The sequence below is a fragment of the Lutra lutra genome, chromosome 12 (assembly GCF_902655055.1).
Source record: "Lutra lutra chromosome 12, mLutLut1.2, whole genome shotgun sequence".
NCBI classification, from domain to species: Eukaryota; Metazoa; Chordata; class Mammalia; order Carnivora; family Mustelidae; genus Lutra; species Lutra lutra.
Window position 1 is genome coordinate 50,594,267 of NC_062289.1, and position 25,060 is coordinate 50,619,326.

Consider the following 25,060-nt stretch of genomic DNA (forward strand, 5'->3'; position numbering starts at 1 on the left):
ATAAAATATCAAAAGTTGTGGGATGCAGCTGACATAGTGCCTAAGGGAAACTTATACACTAAAGGCACACATTAAAAAAGATGAAAAAAATCTCAAAATCAGTCGTCAAAGCTTCTACCTCAAGAATCTAGAAGAGCAAAATAAACCCAAAGCTAGACAGAAGGGGAAATACAGATAAGAGCAGAGACCAATGGAATTGAAAATAAAAACAGTAGGGAAAATCCATGAAAACAAAAAGCCAGCTGTTTGGAAAATTGACAGACCTCTACAAAGATTGATAGAGGAAAAAGAGGACACAAATGATCAGTATCAGGAATAAAACAGGGCAGGCATATCACTAGACTCCATACAGATAATCAAAAGGATTATAAAGGAATACTACAAATAATCCTAAACATATAAGTGTGAAATTTAGGTAAACTGGACTAGTTCCTCCAAAAGTACAAACTAGGGGGTATAGCTCAGTGGTAGAGCATTTGACTGCAAAAGTACAAACTACCACAACTCACACAATGTGAAATAGATTATTTGAATAGCCCTATATAACTATCATGAATTCATAATTTAAAAGTTTCCCAAAAGTTAGGGATTCCTGGGTGGGTCAGTTGGTTAAGCATCTGACTCTTGGTTTTGGCTTACGTCATGACCATCTCATGGGTTGTGGGATTGAGCTCCCCATGAGGCTCCATGTTCAGTGGAGAGTCTGCTTGAAGATCCTCTCTTCTGCCTCTCCCCCAACTAGGTCACAGACATGCATGCTCTCTCTCTCTCTCTTTGAAATAAGTCTTTTAAAAAAATAAAAATAAAAGTTTCCCAAAAAGTAATCTCCAGGACCAGGTGGTTTTACTAGAGAGATCTACCAAATGTTTTAAGGAGAATTAGTACCAATTCTACACTATCTCTTCCCAGATATATAAAAGAAGGGAACACTCCCCAGTGAGTTTTATGAAACTAGAATTACCCAGATAACTAAATCTAACCAAGAGAGTACTACAGAGATAACCACACATCGATATCCCTTGTTTACAGCCTACTGACTTTTTACAAAGGTTCAAAAGCAATTTTTAACAAGTGGTACGGGAGCAATTGGATATCCATTGACCAAGATATGAACTTCAACTTAAGTCTCATATTTTATGTAAAAATTAACTCAAAATGGGTCATATATTTAAAGGTGAACATAAAACTTTTAGGAAAAAAAAGTGAAAATCCTTGGGACTTACAGCTTGGTGAAAAGTTCTTAGACATGACACCACAAACATGATTCACATAAGAATAGTAATTCAACAAATTGGACTTCATCAGGATTTGTTCTGTGAAAGACCATGATAAGAAGGTGAAGTGACAAGATATAGATTGGAAACTACGTATCTCAAAAAGGAATCTGTAGAATATTTAAAGAACTCTAAAGCTTAACAGTAAATAAATAAATATCCCATTTGAAAATTGGCAGAAGACATGTATCTTTCCTCAGAGTAAGTAACAAACACATGAAAAGATGCTTAACATCATTAACCATGAGGGAAATGCAAATAAAACTACCATGAGATATCATTTTATAATCATTAGAACAAGTAGAATAAAAAATAGTATCAGTACTAAAACTGGCAAGAATATAGGAAAACTGGTTCATTCATACTTTATAGATGGGAATGTAAAGTTGTACAGTCAGTCTGGAAAATACTTTGGCAGTTTCCTAAAATACTAAACATGCAACTACCAGGTGACCCAGCAATTGCACTTTTGGGCATTTATCCCAGAAAAGTTGAAAACTTATATCCACAAAAAACCTGTGTACTCTTGTTCATAGTAGCCTTATTTGTTAATAGCCAAAAATTAGAAATAATCAAAATGTCCTACCATAGGTGAATGGTCGAACCAACTTTGATGTATCTATATCATGGAGTACTACTCAGCAACAAAAAGGCATGAACTATTGATAACATACAACCTGGATGGATCTCATGGGCATTATATTCACTGTAAAAAGCCAGTCCCAAAAAGTCCATACTGTATGATTCTGTTAATACAACATTCTCAAAAAATGACAAAATTAATACAGATGGAGGACCTGTTATTGGTTGCCAGGGATATGGGTGGTGGGAGAAGGGTGATGTGTGCAGCTATAAGTAGTGGCTAGCTAGAAGGAGTTGGTTTTGCTGATGGAACAGTTCTCTATCTTGACTGGTGTGGTGGTTACATGAATCTACACATGAGCTAGAATAACGTAGAACTACACACACTTTAAATGAGTATCAATTTCCTGATCTGTTACTGTACTGTTGTTACATAAAATCTATGTTAGGGGAATGAAACTAGAATTTCATGAGTTTCATGAAGTGTTCATGAAACCTCTCAGTACTATTTTTGCAACCTTCTGAAATGTATAATTATTTCAAACTTTAAAAATGAAAAAATTTGGGACGCCTGGGTGGCTCAGTTGGTTAAGCAGCTGCCTTTGGCTCAGGTCATGATCCCAGCGTCCTGGGATCGAGTCCCACATCGGGCTCCTTGCTTGGCAGCGAGCCTGCTTCTCCCTCTGCCTCTGCCTGCCACTCTGTCTGCCTGTGCTCACTCTCGCTTCTCTCTCTATGACAAAAAGAAAAAAAAAAAAGAAAAAATTTAAGTTAAAATGATAAAATCTTCGAATTGGAAAGACATTGGATGATCTCCTCAAATTTTACTAAATCTAACAGCATTTTACTTAAAATACAAGTTTTGTTTGATGATGGGAAAGCCCAGAAAAAACACAAGAAAGGAAGTTTCCCCAGTGTGGAGTCTTAAAGATAAAAATGAAGCATCAAAAGTAAGAAATGCTGGAAATGGTAACTCAGAAACAATATACATTTTTAAGTTGTGATGGTTTGGGTATTTTTTTTTTCCTTTAACCCTCCCCTCTCGTGTGGTTTCTTTTTCTAAAATAAGTATTTCCTTCATTGTTTTTTAATATCCATTACTATGTAGATACATAGAACATCTTAGAAAAGGTAAATTGTTGAGACAGGAAGAGGATTAAGGGAGACACACTAGCTCTGGTACCATTTGAGTTCTATACCATTTAATTATCAAATGTGTAATTATTATCTTTCATACCTAATGTCTTTAATTTAGGATTGTAAATCAACCAAAATATTGGTAATACAATGCTCTCTGGTCATCTTAAACTAATAAAGCAGCTCTCTGATAAGATTCATTTTTATATTATGGATTTAAAAATCTGAAAAATTTCCATATCTGGTTTGAAAAGGGGGTTCTATCTCTTATAAGGCTAGCTAATTCTGTCCTCAGAAAGTTGTCATTAGCAGGTATTTTCTGATTTTGAAACAAAAAAAAATCCATCTTAAGTCTTTGTGTGTTTTATTTTTAAAGAACACAGTATTTCTCTAAATAAAGAGTTTAATTTGCAGTGGTGACTTGTATCCTTATGTTTTCAGGGGAATCAAAGAAGAAACCTAGAATCTACAGTTTCTCAGATTGAGAAGGAGAAAATGTTGCTACAGCATAGAATTAATGAGTACCAGAGAAAAGCAGAACAGGAAAATGAGAAAAGGAGGAATGTAGAAAATGAAGGTAAATTGTTACTACTTTTGAAAAGCCCTGGAATTTCTAACACTGTCCTTGAAGTCTTTGTCATGAGGTTGTCTTAAATTTAGGGCCTATGATATATTTTTGAAGCCACAATCCTAAGACACCTCATGAACTAATTACCCATGTCCCAAATAAATGTATAACATATCAAAGTCAGTAATAATGTTTTAGCTAGAAGAGTGATTTTCATCCTTGTGTGCATATTGGAATCTCTTGGGAAGCTTTAAAGACTACTGATGCCTAAGCTCCAGAAATTCTAATTTAGTTGATCTAGATATGTGGCCTGGGCCTTGGTTTCTTGTATAAGCTCTCCAGGTACTTCTGTCTAACAAGCAGCCATTTGAGAACCATTAACTAAAATTTCATGTGTCTTCATATTAGTATTAGAAATACATTTAAGGGGCACCTGGGTTGCTCAGTGGGTTAAAGCCTCTGCCTTCGGCTCAGGTCATGATCTCAGTGTCCTGGGATCGAGCCCCGCATCGGGCTCTCTGCTCAGCGGAGAGCCTGCTTCCCTCTCTCTCTCTGCCTGCTCTCTGCCTACTTGTGACTCTGTCTGTCAAATAAATTAAAAAAAAAAAAAATACATTTAAAATAGCTTTTGCTTCTACACCCTTTGATCCAGTAATTTCATTTCTAGGAATTTATTTTATGTATGCATTTGTGCACACATATGCTGATATATAAACAAGATATTTATAGCATTATGTCTAAGATGTAGCTTTAAGTGAAAAAAATAGTAAAGATTGTTTAAAACATGAGTGCTTATTTTTTTTTTCTTTTAAAGATTTTATTTATTTATTTGACAGAGAACACAAGTAGGCAGAGAGGCAGGCAGAGAGAGAGGAGGAAGCAGGCTCCCTGCTGAGCAGAGAGCCCGATGCGGGGCTCGATTCCAGGACCCTGAGATCATGACCTGAGCCGAAGGCAGTGGCTTTAACCCACTGAGCCACCCAGGTGCCCCATGAGTGCTTATTTAGAGGGTGCCTGGGTGGCGCAGTGGGTTAAAGCCACTGCCTTCGGCTCAGGTCATGATCTCAGGGTCCTGGGATCGAGCCCCGCATCGGGCTCTCTGCTCAGCAGGGAGCCTGCTTCCCCCTCTCTCTCTGCCTACTTGTGATCTCTCTCCTTCTGTCAAATAAATAAATCTTTTTTTTTTTAAACTTATTTAGATATGCTTGAATTGGGTGTATAGAAATGCATGCGAAAACACATTAATGTTTGTGTTTTTATGTTTTAGGGTATAGACACTGTCTTAGGAAGAGTATGTAAGAATTAAGTAATAATTGTTGTGTAGGAGGACAGGTAGAGAGACTGAGACCATGGAGGGGGGAAGGCTTATTCTACACCACAGACCATTTGGTACCTTTTGAATTTTGACCCATTTTTCAGATATTGAACTATTCAAAGATTTGTGCTATTCAAAAATAAATAATAGAGCTAGGTTTATAACGCTTCACTAATAGATTGACTTTATTAAGGTATTAAAAAAATTGAAATATTACAACACTGGAAACAAATCTGTTATATTCGCTATTGTTGAATTTAAGTATAAATACTTGCATGATGAAAGTTGGCTTTGGGAGTGGGCCTGATATAACTGACTGTGGCCTAAGACTCAATTTCATTTTTTTAAAGGGATTTATATGTTTCCTCTACGACAACTTTCTAATTTCTAAATTTTTTCCTTCATTTTCTAGTTTCTACATTAAAGGATCAGTTGGAAGACTTAAAGAAAGTCAGTCAAAATTCACAGCTTGCTAATGAGAAGCTGGCACAATTACAAAAGCAGGTGAGTTCTTGGAATAAGATTTTTTAAAATTATGATTAATTAAAATAAGTTGGTATTTTGGTCAAAAACCTATTCTCTTGCTCTTTTTTTTTTTTTCTTCCCAATAGCTAGAAGAAGCCAATGACTTACTTAGGACAGAATCAGACACAGCTGTCAGATTAAGGAAGAGTCACACAGAGATGAGTAAGTCAGTTAGTCAGCTAGAGTCCCTAAACAGAGAATTGCAGGAGAGAAATAGAATTTTAGAGAATTCCAAGACACAGACGGACAAGGACTATTACCAGCTGCAAGCTGTATTAGAAGCTGAACGAAGAGACAGAGGTCATGATTCTGAGATGATTGGAGACCTTCAAGGTAATATTTTTTTCTTATTATGGTAAAGTATACATAACATAAAATTTACTGTTTTAACCATTTTTAAGTGTACAGTTCAGTGGCATAAAGTCCAGTCACATTTTTGTGCAACCATCACTACTCTACATCTCCAGAACCTTTTTATCATCCCAAACTAAAACTCTATTCCCATTAAATCATAACTCCCCATTCTCCCTTCTTCCAGCCCCTGGTAACCACCATTCTACTCTATTAATTTGACTGTCTCATAAAAGAGGAGTCATACAGTATTTATCCTTTTGTATCTGTGTTTTTCATCTTAGTGTAATATTTTCAAGATTTATCCATGTTGTAACATGTATCAGAATTTTCTTCTTTTTTAGATATGGAGAAAAAGGATCTCTCCTGTGCCTCTCCCACCTTTGGTGGGAATGCACATTGGTGCAGCCACTGTGGAAAACTGTGGAGGTTTCTCAAAATTTAAAAATAGAATTACTAGGGACACCTGGGTGGCTCAGTCAGTTAAGCATCCAGCTCTAGATTTGACTCAGGTCATAATCTCAGGGTCCTGGGGATTGAGCCAGTGTCAGGCTCTGCACTCAGTGGAGAGTCTGCTGGGGATATTTTCTCTCTGGCTCTCTCTACCCCTCCGCCTCCCCGTGCTTACTCTCTTTTTCTAAAATAAGTCTTTTAAAAAAAGAAAAAAATACAGAATTATTACATGACCCAGTAATTCCACTACTGGTTATTTACCCATAGAATACAAAAACACTAATTTGAAAAAGATACATGTGCCCCTATGTTTAGTGCCACATTTACAGTAGCCAAGATAGGGAAGTGTAACCCAAGTGTCCCTCCATAGATGAATGGATATAGAAGATGTGGGGTGTGTGTGTATATGTATATGTATATATATGTATATATATGCACAATGGAATAATTACTCAGCCATAAAAAAGAAGGAGGGTATAATGCTAATTGAAGTAAGTCAGAGAACGACAAATACCATTTGATTTCACTCATAAGTGGAATTTAAGAAACAAAAGAACAAACAAAAAAGACAAAAAATAGGCACTTAGATACGGAGAACAAACTGGTGGTTGCTAGAGGGATGTGGGTGACATAGGTGGTGAAGGGGATTAAGAGCACACTTAACCAATGAGCACCGAGTAATGAATTGTAGAATCATTGTATTGTATACCAGGAACTATTACAATACTGTAATTATACTTCAGTTTAAAAAATTCAAATTTAGGGGCGCCTGGGTGGCTCAGTGGGTTAAAGCCTCTGCCTTTGGCTCAGGTCATGATCCCAGGGTTCTGGGATCGAACCCCGCATCGGGCTCTCTGCTCAGCAGGGAGCCTGCTTCCCTTCCTCTCTCTCTCTGCCTGCCTCTCTGCCTACTTGTGATCTCTGTCTGTCAAATAAATAAATAAATAAATAAATAAAAATAATAATAAAAATAAAAAATAAATAAAATAAATAAAAAATTCAAATTTAAAAGAGAAGAATTTTTCTTCCATTTTAAGGATGAATAATATTCCACTGTGTGAATGCCACATTTCATCAACGGAAGATAGTTTTTAAATGTTTATTTTTAATTGTGGCTAAAACATTTACCATATTAATCATTTTTAAGCATAAAGTAACATAGTTTTGATCATATTATTCTCCATGAAAATGATCTTGGGCACCTGGGTGTCTCAGCTGGTTAAGCATCTGACTCGATTTTGGCACAGGTCATGATCTCAGGGACATGAGATCCATCCCTGTGTTGGGCTCTGTGCTGGGCCTAGAGCCTGCTTGAGATTCACATGCACTCTCTCTCCAAAAAAAAAAAAAAAGGCGATCTTGAAGTGGTTTCTCTCTCTTTCAGGATAATGCTTACTTTTCTGTCATACTATAATTTCTTCACTGTGACAGGCAGCCCTGTGAGGTCAGTAATGTGGTATTTCCAATTTTACAGCTGGATTACCAAGAACTTAATTTTAAAACGTACCTAATTCATAAAAGCCTTACTTGAAGTGGGACTAATCCAGAGAGAAGATTATCACTATTAAAACCTGTGAATTCCTTGAGCATTGTTGGCAGAAATAGAAACTCAATTACAGAAACAGAATCCCACTAAGAATAAAGGATTAGGTTCTTGGGAAGGTTACGACTACAAATATCAGCAGTCTTTATGAATCTAAAAGGAAAAAGATTGAATGTAACTAATAATAAAGGAACAGTTTTGGTAATGGTAATATAATGAATTCATTTTCAAAAAGATCCCTGCCTCTACCAACTTCTCACATATTTTTCTATTCCTATTAGCAACAGCATCCATACTACCTAATCAAAACAGATATGCAGGGAAGTTGCCAGATGGCTCAGGGGAAATTTGGGGGAGGGGTAGTCCTTTTAACCTTAGCCACAGGATGGGAACATAGTTCGGGGTCTCTTGGGACTTGATATTAGCTATAATTCTGTGGAGAGAGGTTAGGGTCAGTTTTTGTGACTATGGAAACGGAAATTAGGATCTCCCTTTGGTTTTTAGCTGAGTGTTGTGCAATCTTATTTCTCAGGGACTAGGCTTAAAATAGATCTGAATATAAAACTGAAGCTTTGCGCAGTGGCAGTATCGTAGCCAATGAGGTTTATCCGAGGCGCGATTATTGCTAATTGAATATAAAACTGAGAAAATAACCTCATATATGTATTTTAAAAGCTTCATGACTTGCCTAAATTGCTTCTCTAGGCTTTTCTTTTTCTTTTTCTTTTTAAGATTGATTTATTTGAGAAAGAGGATGTAGGGGGGGGAGGGGGCATCAGTGGGAGAGAGCATCCCAAACAGACTCATACAGACTCCACACTGACCACGGAGCCTGAGGCAGGGCTGGATCCTGAGACCCTAAGATCATGACCCCAGTGGAAACCAAGAATCGGACCTTCAACTGACTGCACCACCCAGGTGCCCCTCCAGGCTGTTTTATATACAACTTACTACCTGTGTAAAAGTCACTTCACCTACCTTCTGTATCTACAAACCAGAGAAATTAGAATAGGTGACTCAGATGTCATTCCAGTTTTAAAATTCTTTAAGTCTGTGATCTTTTGGGTATGACTGAACTTTGAAGTGCCTTTGCTTTCAAGGAAGAGACCATGATCCATACGTTTATCAACAGTGGTTTTAACTGAATCTAATTTTTAGATGTTGGTGAAGTTAAGGAAAGTTTATAGCATGCTTTATTGTTGATGTTTATCCTTTTTCAGTGCTCCCTAAACTTCAGTTTAGTTTTTAATTTAAATGTGACTCAGAGCTCATATGCATTTAAAAATGCACACAATTTACATGAGGTTCAACATATATACAAAGATACATCATAGTAAAAAAAGAACTTAGTTTCTATATTAATTCTTTATAGTTCATAAGGAATTTCAGGTCCCTCAGGTATAAATTTCTCATTGTTTTTTTTTTTTTTTTTTTAATTTCTCATAGTTTGATGTTGGGCTTCTGACAAGGTCATGATTATTTCTTAGTTGAATGTCTTCCATGTATACATAGTAGGCAGAAGCTTCTTTGTATGTATGGGAAATGACTCCTAAAACACAATTGGTTAGTAACTGTTTTAGGCTTTGTGGGCCACATATGTATCTCTGTTATATATTCTTCTTTTTTACCTTTTACAACCCTTTAAAAATGAAAAAGCATTCTTAGCTTCATGTCTATAGAAAAACAGCTTGAGGGCCTGAAGTTTACCAACACCTGGACTCGTATTTCAGAAAGGCTGCTGTAGCAGACAAGCTGGATTCCAAAAGTCTAGGATGTCAAGGCTTAAACAAAGCAAGTGGACAAAGATTGAAATGTCATGAAGGAATAAAAATTTTAAATGAAATTATAAGCTCTTCATCTAGTAGTTAATGATTCTTAGATTGAAATGCAAAAAAAAATAAATTTTTTAAATTAACCATTTGAAAAAGATTTTTTAAAAACTATTGTTTAGTCGGTTTCTTAACTTTGTGATTTGGAATATTTCAGACATAGACCATAATAGAATATTATAATGACAGTGTACTCAACATCCAGCTTCAGTAATCATCTAACAGCCAGTCTTGTTTTTTTTATACCCCAAACCTCTGACACTGAATTATTTTGAAGCAAATCTCAGACATTACTTTGTTTAGTTTATAAATATTTCAGTATGTCTTAAAGATTCTTAAAGAAAAAAATAACCACAATATCATGAAACCTGGAAAAAAAGTGACAGTATCGTAACATACCTGGTCGTCAGTGCTCACATTCCTCCAGCCGTCCCATTATCTGTTGCTGTTCTTGTATTTATTTTGTTTGAATTTGGATCCTATCAAGGTCTACATATTGCATTTCATTAATGTGTCCCTTAGGCTTCTTTTATCTATAGATTCCCCCTCCCTTTTTTATTCTTTTTAGTTTGTTGCTGTTATGTGAAGAAATTAAGGGTTAAAATTTATTTTATTGAACATCTCCTTCTGAATTTTGCTGATTCTGTCGATTGCTGTCAGTTAACATGTTACTCTGTCTCTTCTGGTACTCTAAGCTGGAACTTCTGGAGACTTAATCTATTTCAGTTAGGGCTTTGGCAAGAATACTTGTAAGCAATATTATTTAAGCACCAGGAGGCAGATAAAGTCTGACTGTATTATTTTGTGATATTAGTAGCCATTAATGATTGTTGCCTAGATCCTGTGTCTATTTAAGAGTTTTCAGCTGTGATGACCAATTTTTATCATTCCTCATTCATTTGTTACCTGGAATACTGCTAAAAAGATAAGCATTTCTCATCATTTATGTAGTACATAGAGGTACAGCTTATAAAAGAAAGATTAAATACATGATTCTTTCCTTTTAGTAAAGGATTCTCCTCCAAAGATGCCCAGTGACATTTTTTAATATATTTATGAACTCCTGGATTTTAATATATTTGAAATGTTAGTCCATTGCAGTATTTTTATTGATGCTCACTTGAGACTAGTGATTGCTTGTTTTTGAACTTTTTATGAATAGAATCATACAGTAAACACTCTTTTCTGTCTGGTTTATTTGATTACCCCTATGTTTATGAGATTTGTCTGTATTGTTGTATAGGCAATGGTTTGGTCTTCTTGCTGTGTGGTATTCCATTTATTAGGTATAACCACTGCAGTTTATCATTTATTCTATGGTAAAACATGTATACTGCAGTTACTTCCATTTGGGGGGTATTATGAATAGCACTTATAGGAATTTTCTTGTACATGTTTTTTGGTTATCATACCTGTGTGTTTTGTTGGTATACAATTAGGAGTGGCAGAGTCATAGAATGTGTTTAGTTTTAGTAAAAATATTCCAAGTATAGATGTGCTGTGTTTTATTGCTCTTTGCTTTATAACACATTGCTATAACTGCCTTTTCTAATAAATTGAGCAATTTACAGCAGCCCTGCATTGAGGAAGTCTTTTAGCACTATTTTCCAACATCATTTGTTCATGTCTGTGTGTCACATTTTGGTAATTCTTGAAATATTTCTAACTTTTTCATTATTACTACATATATTAAAATGAACTCTGATCAGTGATCTTTGGTGTTACTATTATAATTGTTTTGGGGTGCCATGAACCACACCCATAAAAGATCACAGACTTAATTGATAAATGTTCTGTGTGTGCTGACTGCTCTACCTGCCAGCCTTTCTCCTGCCTCTCTCTCTCTCTCTCGGGCCATTATTCTTTGAGGCACAACAATATTGAAATGAGGCCAGTTAACAGTTACCAACAATAACTGCTTCAGTATTCAAGGGAAGGAAAGAGTTGCGTGTCTTTCTAACTCAAGAGCTAGAAATGAAAGCCACAATAGGCTGAAAGCTAGGCCTTTGTGTCAAACAGTAAGCCACGTTATGAATGCAAAGGAAAAGTTCTTAAAGGAAATTAAAAGTGCTACTTCAGTGAACACATGAATGATAAGAAAGCAAAACAGTCTTAGTGCTGATAGAAAGTTTGAGTTGTCTGGATAGAAGATCAAAGGAGCCATAACATTCCCTTAAGCCAAAGCTCAATCCAGAGCCAGGCCTAACTTTCTCTCCAAATCTGTGAGGGCTGAGAGAGGTGAGGAAACTGCAGGAGAAAGGTCTGAACCTGGCAGAGGTTTCCTTAAACATCAAAGTGCAAGGTGAAGCAAACCGCAAGTGATTGAGAAGATCTAGCTAAGATCATTACTGAAGGTGGCTACACCGAACAACAGATTTTCAATGTGGATGAAATCGCCTTCTTCTATCAGAAGAAGATGCCATCTTGGCCTTTCACAATTAGAGGGGAGAAGTCAGTGCCTGGCTTCAAAGCTTCAAAGGACAGGCTGGCTCTCCTCTTAGGGACTAATGCAGCTGGTAACTGTAAGTTGAAGCCATTCTGAAGTTGAGCATTCTGAAAATCCTAGGACCCTGAAGAATTATGCTAAATCTACTCTGCCTGTGCTCTAGAAATGGAACAACAAAGCCTAGATGACGCCACGTTTGTTTACAAGTAATTGAATATTTTAATCCCACTGCTGAAACCACTGCTCAGAAAAAAAGATTTCTTTCAAAATATTACTGCTCATTGCCAATACACCTGGTCACCCAAGAGCTCTGATGGTGGTGTACAAAGAGATGAATGTGGCTTTCATGCCTGTTAACTTAACATTCCTTCTGTAGCTCGTGGATGAAAGGATAATTTTGTCTTTCAAGTCTTGTGATTTAAGAAATATGTTTCGTAAGGCCACAGCTGCCATAGAGAGAATTGTTCTGATGGATCAGAGGAAAGTCTATTGGAAACCTTCTAGAAGTGATTCACCATTCTAGATGGCATTAGGAACATTCATGATTCATGGGAAGAAGTCAAAATATTAACATTACCAAAAATTCAGACGTTGATTCCAACACTCACGGGTGACTTTGAGGGGTTCTAGACTTCAGTGGAGGAAGTCACCGCAGATGTGGTGGAAATAGCAAGAGAAGCAGCATTAGAAGTGGAGCCTGAGGGTGTGCAAGCTCATGATCAAACTTGAATGGGTGAAGAGTTGCTTCTAATGGATGAGCAAAAAGAGTGGTTTCTTGAGAGGGGATCTACGTGTGGTGAAAATGCTGTGAAGATTGTTGAGATGACGATAATGGATTTAGAATCTTTCCTAAACAAAAGCAATGGTTGGCTTTGAGAGGATTGACTCCAGTTTGGAAAGAAGTTCTATGGGTAAAATGCTGTCAAACAGCATTTATGCCACAGAGAAGTCATTCGTGAAAGGAAGAGTCAATCGATATGGCAAACTTCATTGTTGTCTTATTTTAAGAAATTGTCACAGCCACCCCAAACCTTAGCAACCACCACCCTGATCAGCAGCCAAAACATGGAGGCAGAACCCTCCCCCAGCAAAAAGATTGACTCCTGGAAGCTCAGATAATGGTCAGTATTTTTTAGCAAAAAGTATTTTTAAATTAAGGTATGTACATTTTTAAGGCATAATGCTATTGTGCACTTAATAGTCTATAGAGTTTAGTGTAAGTGTAACTTTTATATGCACCAGGAAACCAAAAAATTAATTCAGTTGACTTCATTGAGATATTCACTTTAATTGCTGTGGTCTAAAACTCAACCCACAGTATTTCCGAGTATGCCTGTATATATCAAAGTAGCTACCCCAGTTTATATTCACCAGGAGTGTATGACAGTTCCAGTTGCTCCACTTCCTCATTAAAGACAATATTCATTCCCCACTGAGTTTGTCAGCATTAATGTTTTAGCCATTCTAATGGGGTGTGATGGTATTTCCTTATGGGTTAATTTGCATTTTCCTGGTGTCTAAAATTGAGCAGCTCTACATGTTTATTGATAGTTTGTGATGTGCTGTTCATGTCTTTTGCCTCTTTTTTTTAATTGGATAGTTTGCCATTTTCTAATTGTTTTTTATGAGCACTAGGTATTAGTCCTCTATCAAATACATGTATCATAGTTGTTTTCTCCCTCTCTTTGTTTTGCCTTTTCACTTTTAAATGCTGTCTGCTTATGAACAGGAGGTCTTACTTTTGGTCTTTTTAATGTAGTCCAGTTTGTATTTTTACCTTTATTGTGACCTGTTGGATTGTTTGATTAAATCATGAATGTACTCCCTGTTCTCTTCTAGAAGCTTAAATGTTTCAGTCGGTTTGTGTTATGATACCTGAAATTTTGTTTCTTCTTCCTTTCACAATATTTTTATAATTTTTATGTATGAGGCCTCTTTGTTTTTATGGATTACACAAGTTATATTTTCTTAGCATGTTTTTAAAAATAGAATAAATGAAGAAAATAAACTATTTAATATGTCTTTCATAAGCTTATTAAGATTCTGTATAGGATTCTTCATCTATATTTTTCTTTTTCTTCTTAGGAGTTGGTTTATATTAATCTTATTCTACATGAAAAATTCTGTTTAACCTGAAATTGCTATCTTTGTACAGATACTTAAAGCCTATTATTTATTTTAAATACTGAAGGAAGCATTTTTTTGCTAGTACTTCAACATTTAAACATACTGCCACCCTAGCTTTTTCTCTGTCCATACAAACACATACATAATTTTTATTTTTTGCTCAGTCATTTGAAAGAAACTGGCAGGTGTTTCTTTCTTGTACATGAACATAATGCCAGTATTATCTGTAAATTTGTGTGTAAATAAATTTGTTTCATTACTCTTTCAATCCTAGAACTAGCCTAGCAAAGCATTCGGGTGCCGAAGATGTGATAGTCATTTGTTCATTAAAGAACTAGTTCAGAAACACTAAAATATAGAGGCAGGTAGAGTACATTGAAATCTTGGCAGGTCCAGTAAGTTAAACACTGAACTTAGAGCAATATAGGGTTTTTCCTGGTTTTTTGGGGGTGCTTTATCCATTTCCTGTTGAATCCTAGGTTGCTTTGAATCACAGAATAAGAAAATAGGTTCTTACTTATAATTATATTCATTAATACTAGATTCTGTGTTAAATCTAGTTAAATTTGTGCATTTATTAAATACTTATGCATTAAAAACATGTAATGCCTCAAGCATGTTTTAATGAAGAGCGTTACTAAATATTTAAGTTGCCATCATTGCATGGCATGGGCCTGAGGTGGTAGGTTAAAACCAAGTGTCGTTTAGAGCATTTGAATTCCTTAAATCTCATTTCCTATAAAAAACAGAGTATGGCTTCATTGAGCTTAAGAGTAATTAAAGGCTTTTCAGAATGTCTGGCACATAAAGACTACTGAATACGTGCCTTAATTAACTAAAGGGTCTTACTTTTAATATGATGGAAAAGAACACTTAATAAGGACTCCTGTCTGATTTCTGGACCAAGCTCAGGCTCCATCTCTTTGATCATTTGTGAAATGAGGAATATATACTGGATGATTTCCAATGAGCCTTAACATTTTTATTACTGTATATTGTAGTTATTGTATATATTACCAAGAAAACATCAAATAAATTAATTTTAAATAAAAATATAATATTTTGATAATTAAAAATTTAATAGTAATTTTAATAAATTCTACCTAATCAGGAAATTTAAAAACTTTGTCCTTTTTTAAAAGATTTTTCTTTCTTATTTTAGAGAGAGAGCATGCGTGAGCTCTAGGGGAAGGTAGCAGGGAGGAATCTCAAGCAGACTCTGCGCCAAGTGTGGAACCCATGTTTGGGCTTGACCCTGAGATCATGACCTGAGCCAAAGCCAAGAATCCAATGCTTAACCAACTGAGCCATCCAAGTGCCCCTAAAACTTTTTTGTCTTAATGATCATGCTGAAAAAGAAAAACAAACTCTTTTTTTGATGACTTTGTGACTTGAACTTTCTTCTCACTTAATAGCTCGAATTACATCTTTACAAGAGGAGGTGAAGCATCTCAAACATAATCTTGAAAGAGTGGAAGGAGAAAGAAAAGAAGCTCAAGACTTGCTTAATCACTCAGAGAAGGTAAACGATTTAACATGTGCCAATTATGAGATACTGTGTACTATCAGATATTATAATGTATTTTTATAAAATAGCTTTCTTTCTTAATTCCTGATATTTATAAACTTCCATTTCTAAAACTTTTTATAGTTGGTGGTGGTTTTGTAGGGGTGTATGTGTGTTTACTGCTTTTTATTGTGCTATTTTTGTTTGTTTTTAACCTTGAAGAGTACTAGATGTTTGATATTATCTGATCATCACAAATTACTTTGGTTTGGAAATATCTTTTCTTTCTTTTTTTTTTTTTTTTTTTTTATTTGACAGAGATCACAAGTAGGCAGAGAGGCAGGCAGAGAGAGAGGAAGGGAAGCAGGCTCCCTGCTGAGCAGAGAGCCCGATGCTGGGCTCCATCCCAGGACCCTGGGATCATGACCCGAGCTGAAGGCAGAGGCTTTAACCCACTGAGCCACCCAGGAGCCCCTGGAAATATCTTTTCATGTAGAATTTTTCTCCCATGTTTTCGTACTTGGGTAAGATGAAGGTGCTGAACCTTACTAGCCTTATGAAAAAAGAAAACAAAGGATAGCTGTATGGTAGACACACGTGTGCTTTTTCCATTCTAATGGTAAAAGTTAGCAAAGTAGTAAAGAGCATATATGTTTGCCCTTTGTCTATAGTTTTCTCACTAATCAGAAATATCATTGGTTATCCTCTGTTCTTACCTTGCTAAGAAAAGGATTAAATAGATAATACGCAGATCTGGCTCTCACATTTTTCAATTCCTCCCTGAAATATAGGTTTACTAGATCCTCAGATAAATGATCAGAAAATGCACCACTTATTTTGTCCTTTGGACATGTTTTGTGATAATCAGAGTAGTACATCTAAGCCTGATGTAAATGTGGATGTAGGATGAAAGATGGAAGAGTAGAAGATGCACCCAAACAAATGGGATACGTTTTGACCTGTCCTTTTGTCAAGGCAATGTAAATCTAGGTGTAGATTTAATTTAATCTTAATTTAATGTAAATTAATGTAGATTTAAATCTGAATTTAAATTTTTTTAAAGTAGCAGCAAATATTTTTTTAATGAACCAAAGAACTGTCCTGTTTATTTCTGATCCTAACTTTGAGCCCTCTTGAATATAACCACTACCACAACTCTTCTGGGAGTGGTGGGGGTGATATTTTGCTTTTACTTGTATGTGCTTATCATGTTTTTTAAAGTAAGATATTAGAAATAATATGAAATATTCAAGAAAGTATGAAAAATAAAATTATGTCCTAAATAAAAATATTAAGTAAATATGATATCACATTTCAGGCCCATGTGATTCATATATTATCTCTTACAGAATATTAAATAATGTAAGATTTAATAATATGTCTTTTGCATAGTGTATTACATAACTCATTTTCATTTTACAGGAAAAAAATAATTTAGAGATAGATTTAAACTATAAGCTTAAATCATTACAACAACGTTTAGAACAAGAGGTAAATGAACATAAAGTAACTAAAGCTCGTTTAACTGACAAACATCAATCTATTGAAGAGGCAAAGTCTGTTGCAATGTGTGGTAAGTGTCAGTTTTAATATTTTCTACATGATTAATTTTTTTAATGCCTACCAAAAGAATGCATTTAAGATTTCATTTTATAATAGTATAAACACTTAGAAATTATAAAATGTGATCTAGTAAAAAGATAATTCTCTTTTTTTCTCTTTTGATCCTTCTTTTTTCCTTTTAAAAGATTTATTTATTTATTTATTTATTTTGGTTGCAGGGGTTGTAGAGTTAGAGAGTGTCTGGAGCAGACTTCCTGCTAAGTATGGGGCCTACTTTCACACTCCTGAGATCATGCCGAAATCAAGACCTGGGACACCCAGCCTGAGCCACCCAGGCGCTGCAATACCTTCCATTTTATTAAATTTCTCGTTCTATTTCCCCTCATTCTGTTACCCTCCATTTCCTATAAATGTCATTGGAATCTCTCTTAGGTCCTAGTATTTTTTAGCCCTTTCCTTCATTTTCTTCTTGATCCATTCTGGAACTCATTGTCTTTTTTTGTTCCTTTGCTTTCTTGCTTTGTACCCTCAATTTTCTAAATTCTTTGTATTTCCACTGTACTGGGTATGCCTCTAAACACAACCTGAGAGCAGAACAACCAACGACTTTCTTCACTTCAAGTAATTCTTTAGATAGGGCTTAGCCCAATGCATTATCTCGAACTTCATTTGAGCTGTCAGTTTTAGTACATCATTCACTGTCCTTCTCTCAGACTATTATTTCTGTTCTCAGATGTATATGCCATTTCTTTATCACTCCACTTTTAGTTGAACTTTTATCTCAAAAAGAAATAGTGAAAGCATAGGAGTGAACTCCCAAAGTCCTGTTCTCTTACTTAATCAGCCTGTCTACTTCTTTACTCATCTTCATTGTCTTTCATCTTAGAAGATACTGATCCTCCTCTTGTTCTGGCTAATCCATGCTAGCTGTACTCAGATCTAGTCCCTTCCTATCTCATCTTCTGTCTTTCCTCTTCTTTATCCTTAACCCTTTTCCTCTACTGAATACTTTCTTGTTTGTTTGTTTTTTAAGATCTTATTCGTTTATTTGAGATAGAGCAAGAGTGCATGAGCAGTGGGGAGGGGCAGAGAGAGAAAAGCAGGCTCTCCACTGAGCAGGGAGCCTGCGGTGGGGCTGGATCCGAGGGCCCTGGGATCATGACCTGAGCCAGAGGCAGACTACTTAACCAACTGAGCCATGCAGATGCCCCTGAATCCTTTTTATGAACATGTGCAAGTCTCTTCCATTTAAAAAGAAAAAAAGGGTGGGCACCTGGGGGGCTCAGTTGGTAAAATGCCTGCCTTAGGTTCAGGTAGGGATCGAGCCCTAGATCAGGCTCCCTGCGCAACTGGTAGTCTGCTGCTTCTTTCCTTCTGCCCCTCTCCCACTTGAGCGCTCTCTCTCTCTCTCCTCTCTCAAATAAAGAACATCTTAAAAAAAAAAAAAAGATAAAGTAAAACCCCTGTAGTAATACATGATCCTTACTAACTGCCATTGTTTTATTCCATCCCTTTAGAGCCAGACTTTTAGAAAGAGGCATTTTCCTTTTTTCATCTTGCACTTCTTCATAACCAGCTACAATCTGCAAGTGTCACTTGACACTTTAAATTCAGTTCTTTCAAGGGACACCTGGGTAGGTCAGTCAGTTAAGTGTCTGACTCTTGATTTCGGCTCAGGTCATGATCTCAGGGTCACAAGATTGAGCCCCATGTCCCCATGTCGGCTCTGCATTCAGTGGGAATATGCTTGAGATTCTGTCCCTCTGCTTCCCCCCCACTTGCACACTCTCTCTCAAAATAAATAAAATCTTTTAAAAATATATTAAATTCAGTTCATTCAAGGGAAAAACATATGATTTTATCTGTCAAACCTACTCTTATCTCTTATTCTCATGATGCTAGTTGATGGCTGTATAGTTTTTAGCAGTCTAGGCTTTGAATCAATCAAACAAAGCTACTCTGTGACTACTAAAAAGATATTAAGTGAACAAATGCATAAAGTGCCTGTACATAGAAAGCTTTCAATAAATGGAGGGATCCTGGGTTACTCAGTTGGTTAAACATCTGACTGACTCTTGATTTCAGCTTAGGTCATGATCTCAGGGTCCTGGGATCAAGCTCAGCATCAGGCTCTGCACTCAGCGGAGAGCCTGCTTAAGGTTTTCTCTCCCTCTCCCTCCTCCCTTCTCCCTCCCCCCACTTGCACACACTCTCTCTAAAATAAATAAATAGAAAGAAAAAAGAAAGTTTTTAGTAACTGGGAAATATTATTATTATGGTTAAAGATGGTGATATTCAACATCCAGGAACCCAAGCCAGAAGTCTTAGAATCATTTAGCATTTCTGCTTCCAAGTGATATAAACAATATATTCTTCTTTTCCTTTTCTCTTTTAGTTCATGGTGATGTCATCACTTTGCTTGATCTGTTGCAGCAAACTTTTAATTATTACTATGCCAGGAATTGTTCTGCTTGTCAATCTCTTATTCCCACTTAGGCCAGAGTGATCTTTTTGAAATTAAAATCTTAACTGTGCTAGTCATTTTTAAAATCCTTTTGTCTTTTCAGTGTTTGCAAGATACATGTCAGACTTCTCATGACATAAAGAATCTTTGGGTTAGCACTTAATCTGTCTTTATAGCCTTGCTGCTCTGCACTTCTTACGTGTATCTCGTGATTCAGCCGTATTAAACTACTTTTATTTCTTTCACAGTTGTTAATTATTGGCTGTCTACTATAGACCAGGCATACCTGGGAGTATATACCACAGAATAAGACTTATAAGAACCCTGTCTCTTAGAGATTATATTCTGATGGTGGAGATAAAAAAAGCAAATAAATGAAAATAGGTACAGATTGTAATCATTAATATGAAGAAAATGCCATGTGATAGTTTCCAGGAATTGCTATGTTAGATGTGATTCTGAGGAAAGGCCTCTCTGAACTAAATATATGAGTCAAAATGAACCATCCATTGAAAGAGCAGGAGGAAGTATGTTCCAGGTAGAAGAGGTGGTAAGTTTATTACTCTTATTCTAAGAATAGTGGATAGCCATTGTAGTGTTTTGAGCTGTGCTGGAATGTGTAATTTATGTCTTTAAAAGACCACTCCTACTACTGTGTGGAAAATGCTTTTGAGAGAGAAAACAGTTTAAAAAGGAGATCAACTAGAAGGCTCTAGTCTGTAGGCATTTGTGGTAGTAGAGCTATAAAGAAATGGAGATACAGAAGGTAAGAGTTGTAAAGAATTGGATGGAAAGAGGAAAAAGAAGGAATCAAGACTCAAGCTTTTTAATTTTAACAGTCGGACAGATGTTAATACATTCTGACTTTGAGATGACTGAGATTGGAGGGGTTTAGGAGGGGAGGGAAATAAAGTTGTCTGTTTAGATATGTTAACTTTGAAAAGCTTATTAGATATGTAGGTAGAGACATCAAATAGTCTAAGTCTGGAGCTCAGAGGAGAGGTATCAATTCAGGAGCCATACATATAGAGCTATATGGAGAACTTGATGAGATCAGCTAAGGGAAGAAAAAAGGCAGAGTAGAAAAGGAATCATAAGGAGCCCTTTAGGTAGTCTAACATTTGGAGGTCAGATAAAAGAGGAAAAACCAGCAAAGGAAACCAAGAAAGAACAGCCAAAGGGGTCACAGGAATGCCAAAAGAGTATGGTATTAGAACTTGAAGAGTATTGGAAAAGTGAGGAAGTCGTTCAGTATATTGAATTCTGTTAAGGTCGGTAAAGATGAAGACATGAACGTTGTATGTCCTCTGCATTTTACAAGATGGACGTCATTGGTTATCATACAAAGCAGTTTCAGTGGAATGCAGGAGATAGAAGCCAAATGGAAAGTAATAAATGGGTAGTAGATGAGGCATTGGAGACAAGAAATGTAGATAACTCTTTCAGAGGTTCGTGAACAGAGATGGATGGTAGCTGAGAAGGGATATGAGATCAGTAGAGGATATTTTAGGAGGGGAGATAATAAGATTATTATGTTGATGGCAGTGATTCATTTGGAAGCAGGTAATTGTTGAGGCAGAGAAGAGATGAAATAATTGAAGGAACAGAGTCCAGAACAGAAGTGGATAGATTTATGTTTGATTAGAGATGGGAATTAAGAGGATGATTATTGGTGTGGCTAAGTTGTTTGTAGGGTTGGGGGGAAAGATGAGGAAGTTCTATTCTAATGGTTTCTGTTTTATCACCTTGAGGTCGCTCTCTGAGAGTAGAAAAGCAGACTCATTAAGTTTGAGTCATTTGGTGCAACTTAGTAGGTTTAAAACCTTGGAAATTTAACCTCTCAGAACTTTAGTTACCAAATCTCAAAAAAGGAGCCTCACTGTAGGCTAGTATCTTCTGCTAATGATTAAAGTAGGTATTATTATACTACCATGGAATCTTGTTTATCAGAGATGCATAAATTAGAATTCCTATCAGCCTTAAGTCCACTGTTCTGGAACAATGCAAGGTATAGATGAATAACCACTGCCTTACTTCTCTCTGCTTTTATCTGCACTACCCCCATTTTTCTTATTAGTTCACTTTTTTCCCCAGCTATATTTTCACCTTCTGGTCTGAAAATGGCTCTGAATAATCTCTCATATCATTGGGCATGGGCTGGATTTAGGAGTTTTATTACTTTATTATACTTTATAACTCCCTTCCTTTAAAGATCCTACTATACAATAATTCAAAACATTAGGACTTCTATAGTGAATAGCTCTATTAGAATCCCAGGACAAAAACAGTAGGGATTTTTGGCACCAATTTGTTTTATACAGCCCATGAAAATGAAAATATGTATAACTTTTTTTTTTCCACAGAAATGGAAAAAAAGCTGAAGGAAGAGAGAGAAGCTCGAGAGAAGGCTGAAAATAGAGTTGTTCAGATTGAGAAACAGTGTTCAATGCTAGATGTTGATCTGAAACAATCTCAGCAGAAGCTTGAGCATTTGACTGAAAATAAAGAAAGGATGGAGGATGAAGTAAGAAGAATAGTACTGGTTTTATTCATCTTATAGAAGAGAAACAATCATAAGTTATGACTGAAAAGTCATTATCTGTAATTTAAACACCGTGGAGAAGATTTGAGTGAATAACCTGAATGTATATGTGTTCACTGCTCTGAGGTCACCACTACACCCTTACCTCCTAGGATTTTCCTCTACAAATAGTTTAGTGAACATTCACACCATAAGGTCTATGTCATTTGGCACTATGACAGTACAACTCTGTAGAAGTGTTATAGCTCCTCCCCTAAAGAATCTGACCATCTGCTTTTTTTTTTTTTTTTTTTTTTTTTTAAGATTTTATTTATTCTGAGAGAGAGAGAGAGCCCACAGGAGCAGAGGGAGAGAAAGTAGACTCTCCGCTGAACAGGAAGCCCCAGGCAGGGCTCAGTTCCAACTCTGGGACCGTGATCTGAGCCAAAGGCAGATGCTTAACCAACTGGTAGCTCAGTTGGTTAAGCGTCTGCTTTACCAACCATGACCATTCTGCTTTTTAAAAAGCAAAAAACAAAAACAACCTTTACTGTAAAGTTACCTCGTAATCCCAAAGAGGAACAGTTGCTCTTAGATTTCAAGAAAAGTGTTAAACCACAGAGTTTTGACCAGTTTATATTGATAGGAAGCACAGGGTACACTTTTAGAAAGCAGTAAATAAAAAGATAAAATGATATTATATCCTTGTGGTTTATTATAGGAGGGATGAGATATTACCATTATTTAAATATTGAGTAAGACCTCAAAGGTTAATTATCTGAGAGTCAGAAGCCAGAGTTGGTAAAGGGAACATTATCAGTGGTGATGATAATAAAAGAGTGATTAATGAGCAAAGATAGGTAATTGAAGGACAAAAAAGGACTTGATGTATCCAGAGAAGAAAAGACATACTGAGTAGTAATGGGAAACTTGGGGATCAAAGTATTGATAGTCTTTTAAACTTAAAATGGGAGGCTATAGGTGAAAATACTTTTAGAAAATAAAATTACCTCTCTCCCTTTGCCCTCTCCCCTCCTTGCCCCCCATTCTCTCTCTCTCTCTCAAATGAATAAGTCTAAATAAATAAATAGTGAAATTTAAGATCCCAATTATTTTTCTCATTCATAGGTTAAGAATCTGTCCCTTCAACTAGAGCAGGAATCAAACAAGCGGCTGTTATTACAGAATGAATTGAAGACTCAAGCATTTGAAGCAGACAATTTAAAAGGTCTAGAAAAGCAAATGAAACAGGAAATAAATACTTTATTGGAAGCAAAAAGATTATTAGAATTTGAATTAGCTCAGCTTACAAAGTAAGTCTCAAAAATAACATTTTTCTTTTTTGTGTTATATATTTGCTTATGTTTGATATTTTCTGTGTATAGAAATATTGTATTTGGAGTTTGTGAAAGGAAGACTTCAGAAAAATTCATTTAGAAGTGAAAGAATTTACTTGCAAAGATTTGCAAGGGAGCCTTAGTAAATAAAAAGTAGAGATCTTTAAAAGGAGAAAAAAGATTATCAAGACTACTTACTGACTTTACCATAAAACCAAAAGCTACAGATTTGTCATATTATTTTCATACCTACCAGTCATGTTTGTTGACACTTGAATTACAAAAATCAGGGATAGGATTCAGTACCTTATGGGAAATGTTCAGTGTTTCTTTATTCTAGAAGCTAGAGTTAGACATGATGACCCTGTATCTGTCTTTTTTTGTTCCTTTGGTTCATCTCCGAATGCAAAGTACCTTTTTTCTTCCACTCTGCGATGTGATGTGTTTGTTCACTTACTTGAAGTGGAGACAAAGCAAGGTGTCATTATTGCTTGCAGAATTTGTATAAAGACATCCTTCAGAAATTTAATGTCAAAGATGTGTGTGTCTTATGCCAAGTCATGTGTTTTTATTTCCTCTGGGTTTCTGTTACAATATCTTCCTTTGCCACCTTCATTTACAACATAGTAATTATTGAATAAAATTGTTGGGTTTTGTTTTGTTGCATTTATTTTGGCGAAATTCTTTTCTGCCTTTTAGAGCCATCATTTTTGTGTAATGTGTTTTATAGTTCTCCCAAAATAACTTTCACTCACCATTCAGTGAACATTTATTATGTCCTTTTATCAACCATATGCCTTGGTAGATACAAAGCTATTGCTGTCTAATATGAAAACCTAGCAGATGCAGACAGAATTGTTTACCCTTGGCAGTGAATGTCTGTGGGTTGCATTGTCAGGTAACAGATAATTGTCTTATCTGTTTCTGAGTGAATCATGTTAACGTGTATATTATATATATGTAGATGTGTCTGTGTTCCTTCTCCTTTATCAGTTATTGTTCTTGCCTCCTTTCTTATTCCTTACCTGGGTTTTCATTTCCAGCCCCATCCCCATGCTTTTTTGGATATCATGTATAGTACTATATGTATATGTAATGTATAGCATATATAATATTATTAATATTTATTAAATATTTTCATGTCCCCTCTTTTTATTTGCCTACTTTACTACATATGACACTTAAAATGTGTCCCTAAAGGACAGCTGGGTGACTCAGTCAATTAAACTTCGGCCTTCAGCTCTGGTCATGATCCCAGGGTTCTGGGATCGAGTCCCGAGTTGGGCTCCTTGCTCAATAGGGAGCCTGCTTCTCCCTCTGCCTGCAGCTCCCCCTGCTTGTGCTCTGTCTCTCTTTCTGACAAATAAATAAATAAAATCTTCTAAAATAAAAATAAAATATATTCTAAGAATGCTTTTCTTTATAAAAATTTACCAAAAAAGTATCATTTTTATTATTGCAACTTGGATTAATCCACAATTAACATTCTCCTAAAAGTCACCTTCAGTAGAAAACAGT

General features: G+C 35.9%; 1 protein-coding gene and 1 non-coding gene across 4 annotated transcripts in view; both read left to right on the forward strand.

The window, feature by feature from the left end:
• ROCK1 (Rho associated coiled-coil containing protein kinase 1) overlaps nucleotides 1-25,060 on the forward strand; it is a 150,471-nt gene that overhangs the window by 94,470 nt on the left and 30,941 nt on the right. For all 3 annotated transcript variants that reach the window (XM_047696920.1, XM_047696921.1, XM_047696922.1), the window contains exons 14-20: nucleotides 3,435-3,570; nucleotides 5,289-5,380; nucleotides 5,488-5,734; nucleotides 15,566-15,672; nucleotides 17,080-17,230; nucleotides 22,048-22,208; nucleotides 23,334-23,518. In XM_047696920.1, the coding sequence (XP_047552876.1) occupies nucleotides 3,435-3,570; nucleotides 5,289-5,380; nucleotides 5,488-5,734; nucleotides 15,566-15,672; nucleotides 17,080-17,230; nucleotides 22,048-22,208; nucleotides 23,334-23,518 (1,079 nt within the window). The remainder of the gene's footprint in view (nucleotides 1-3,434; nucleotides 3,571-5,288; nucleotides 5,381-5,487; nucleotides 5,735-15,565; nucleotides 15,673-17,079; nucleotides 17,231-22,047; nucleotides 22,209-23,333; nucleotides 23,519-25,060) is intronic.
• LOC125082811 (U4 spliceosomal RNA) lies at nucleotides 8,317-8,455 on the forward strand. Its single transcript, XR_007122114.1, has one exon. It is a non-coding gene; the product is annotated as a U4 spliceosomal RNA (small nuclear RNA).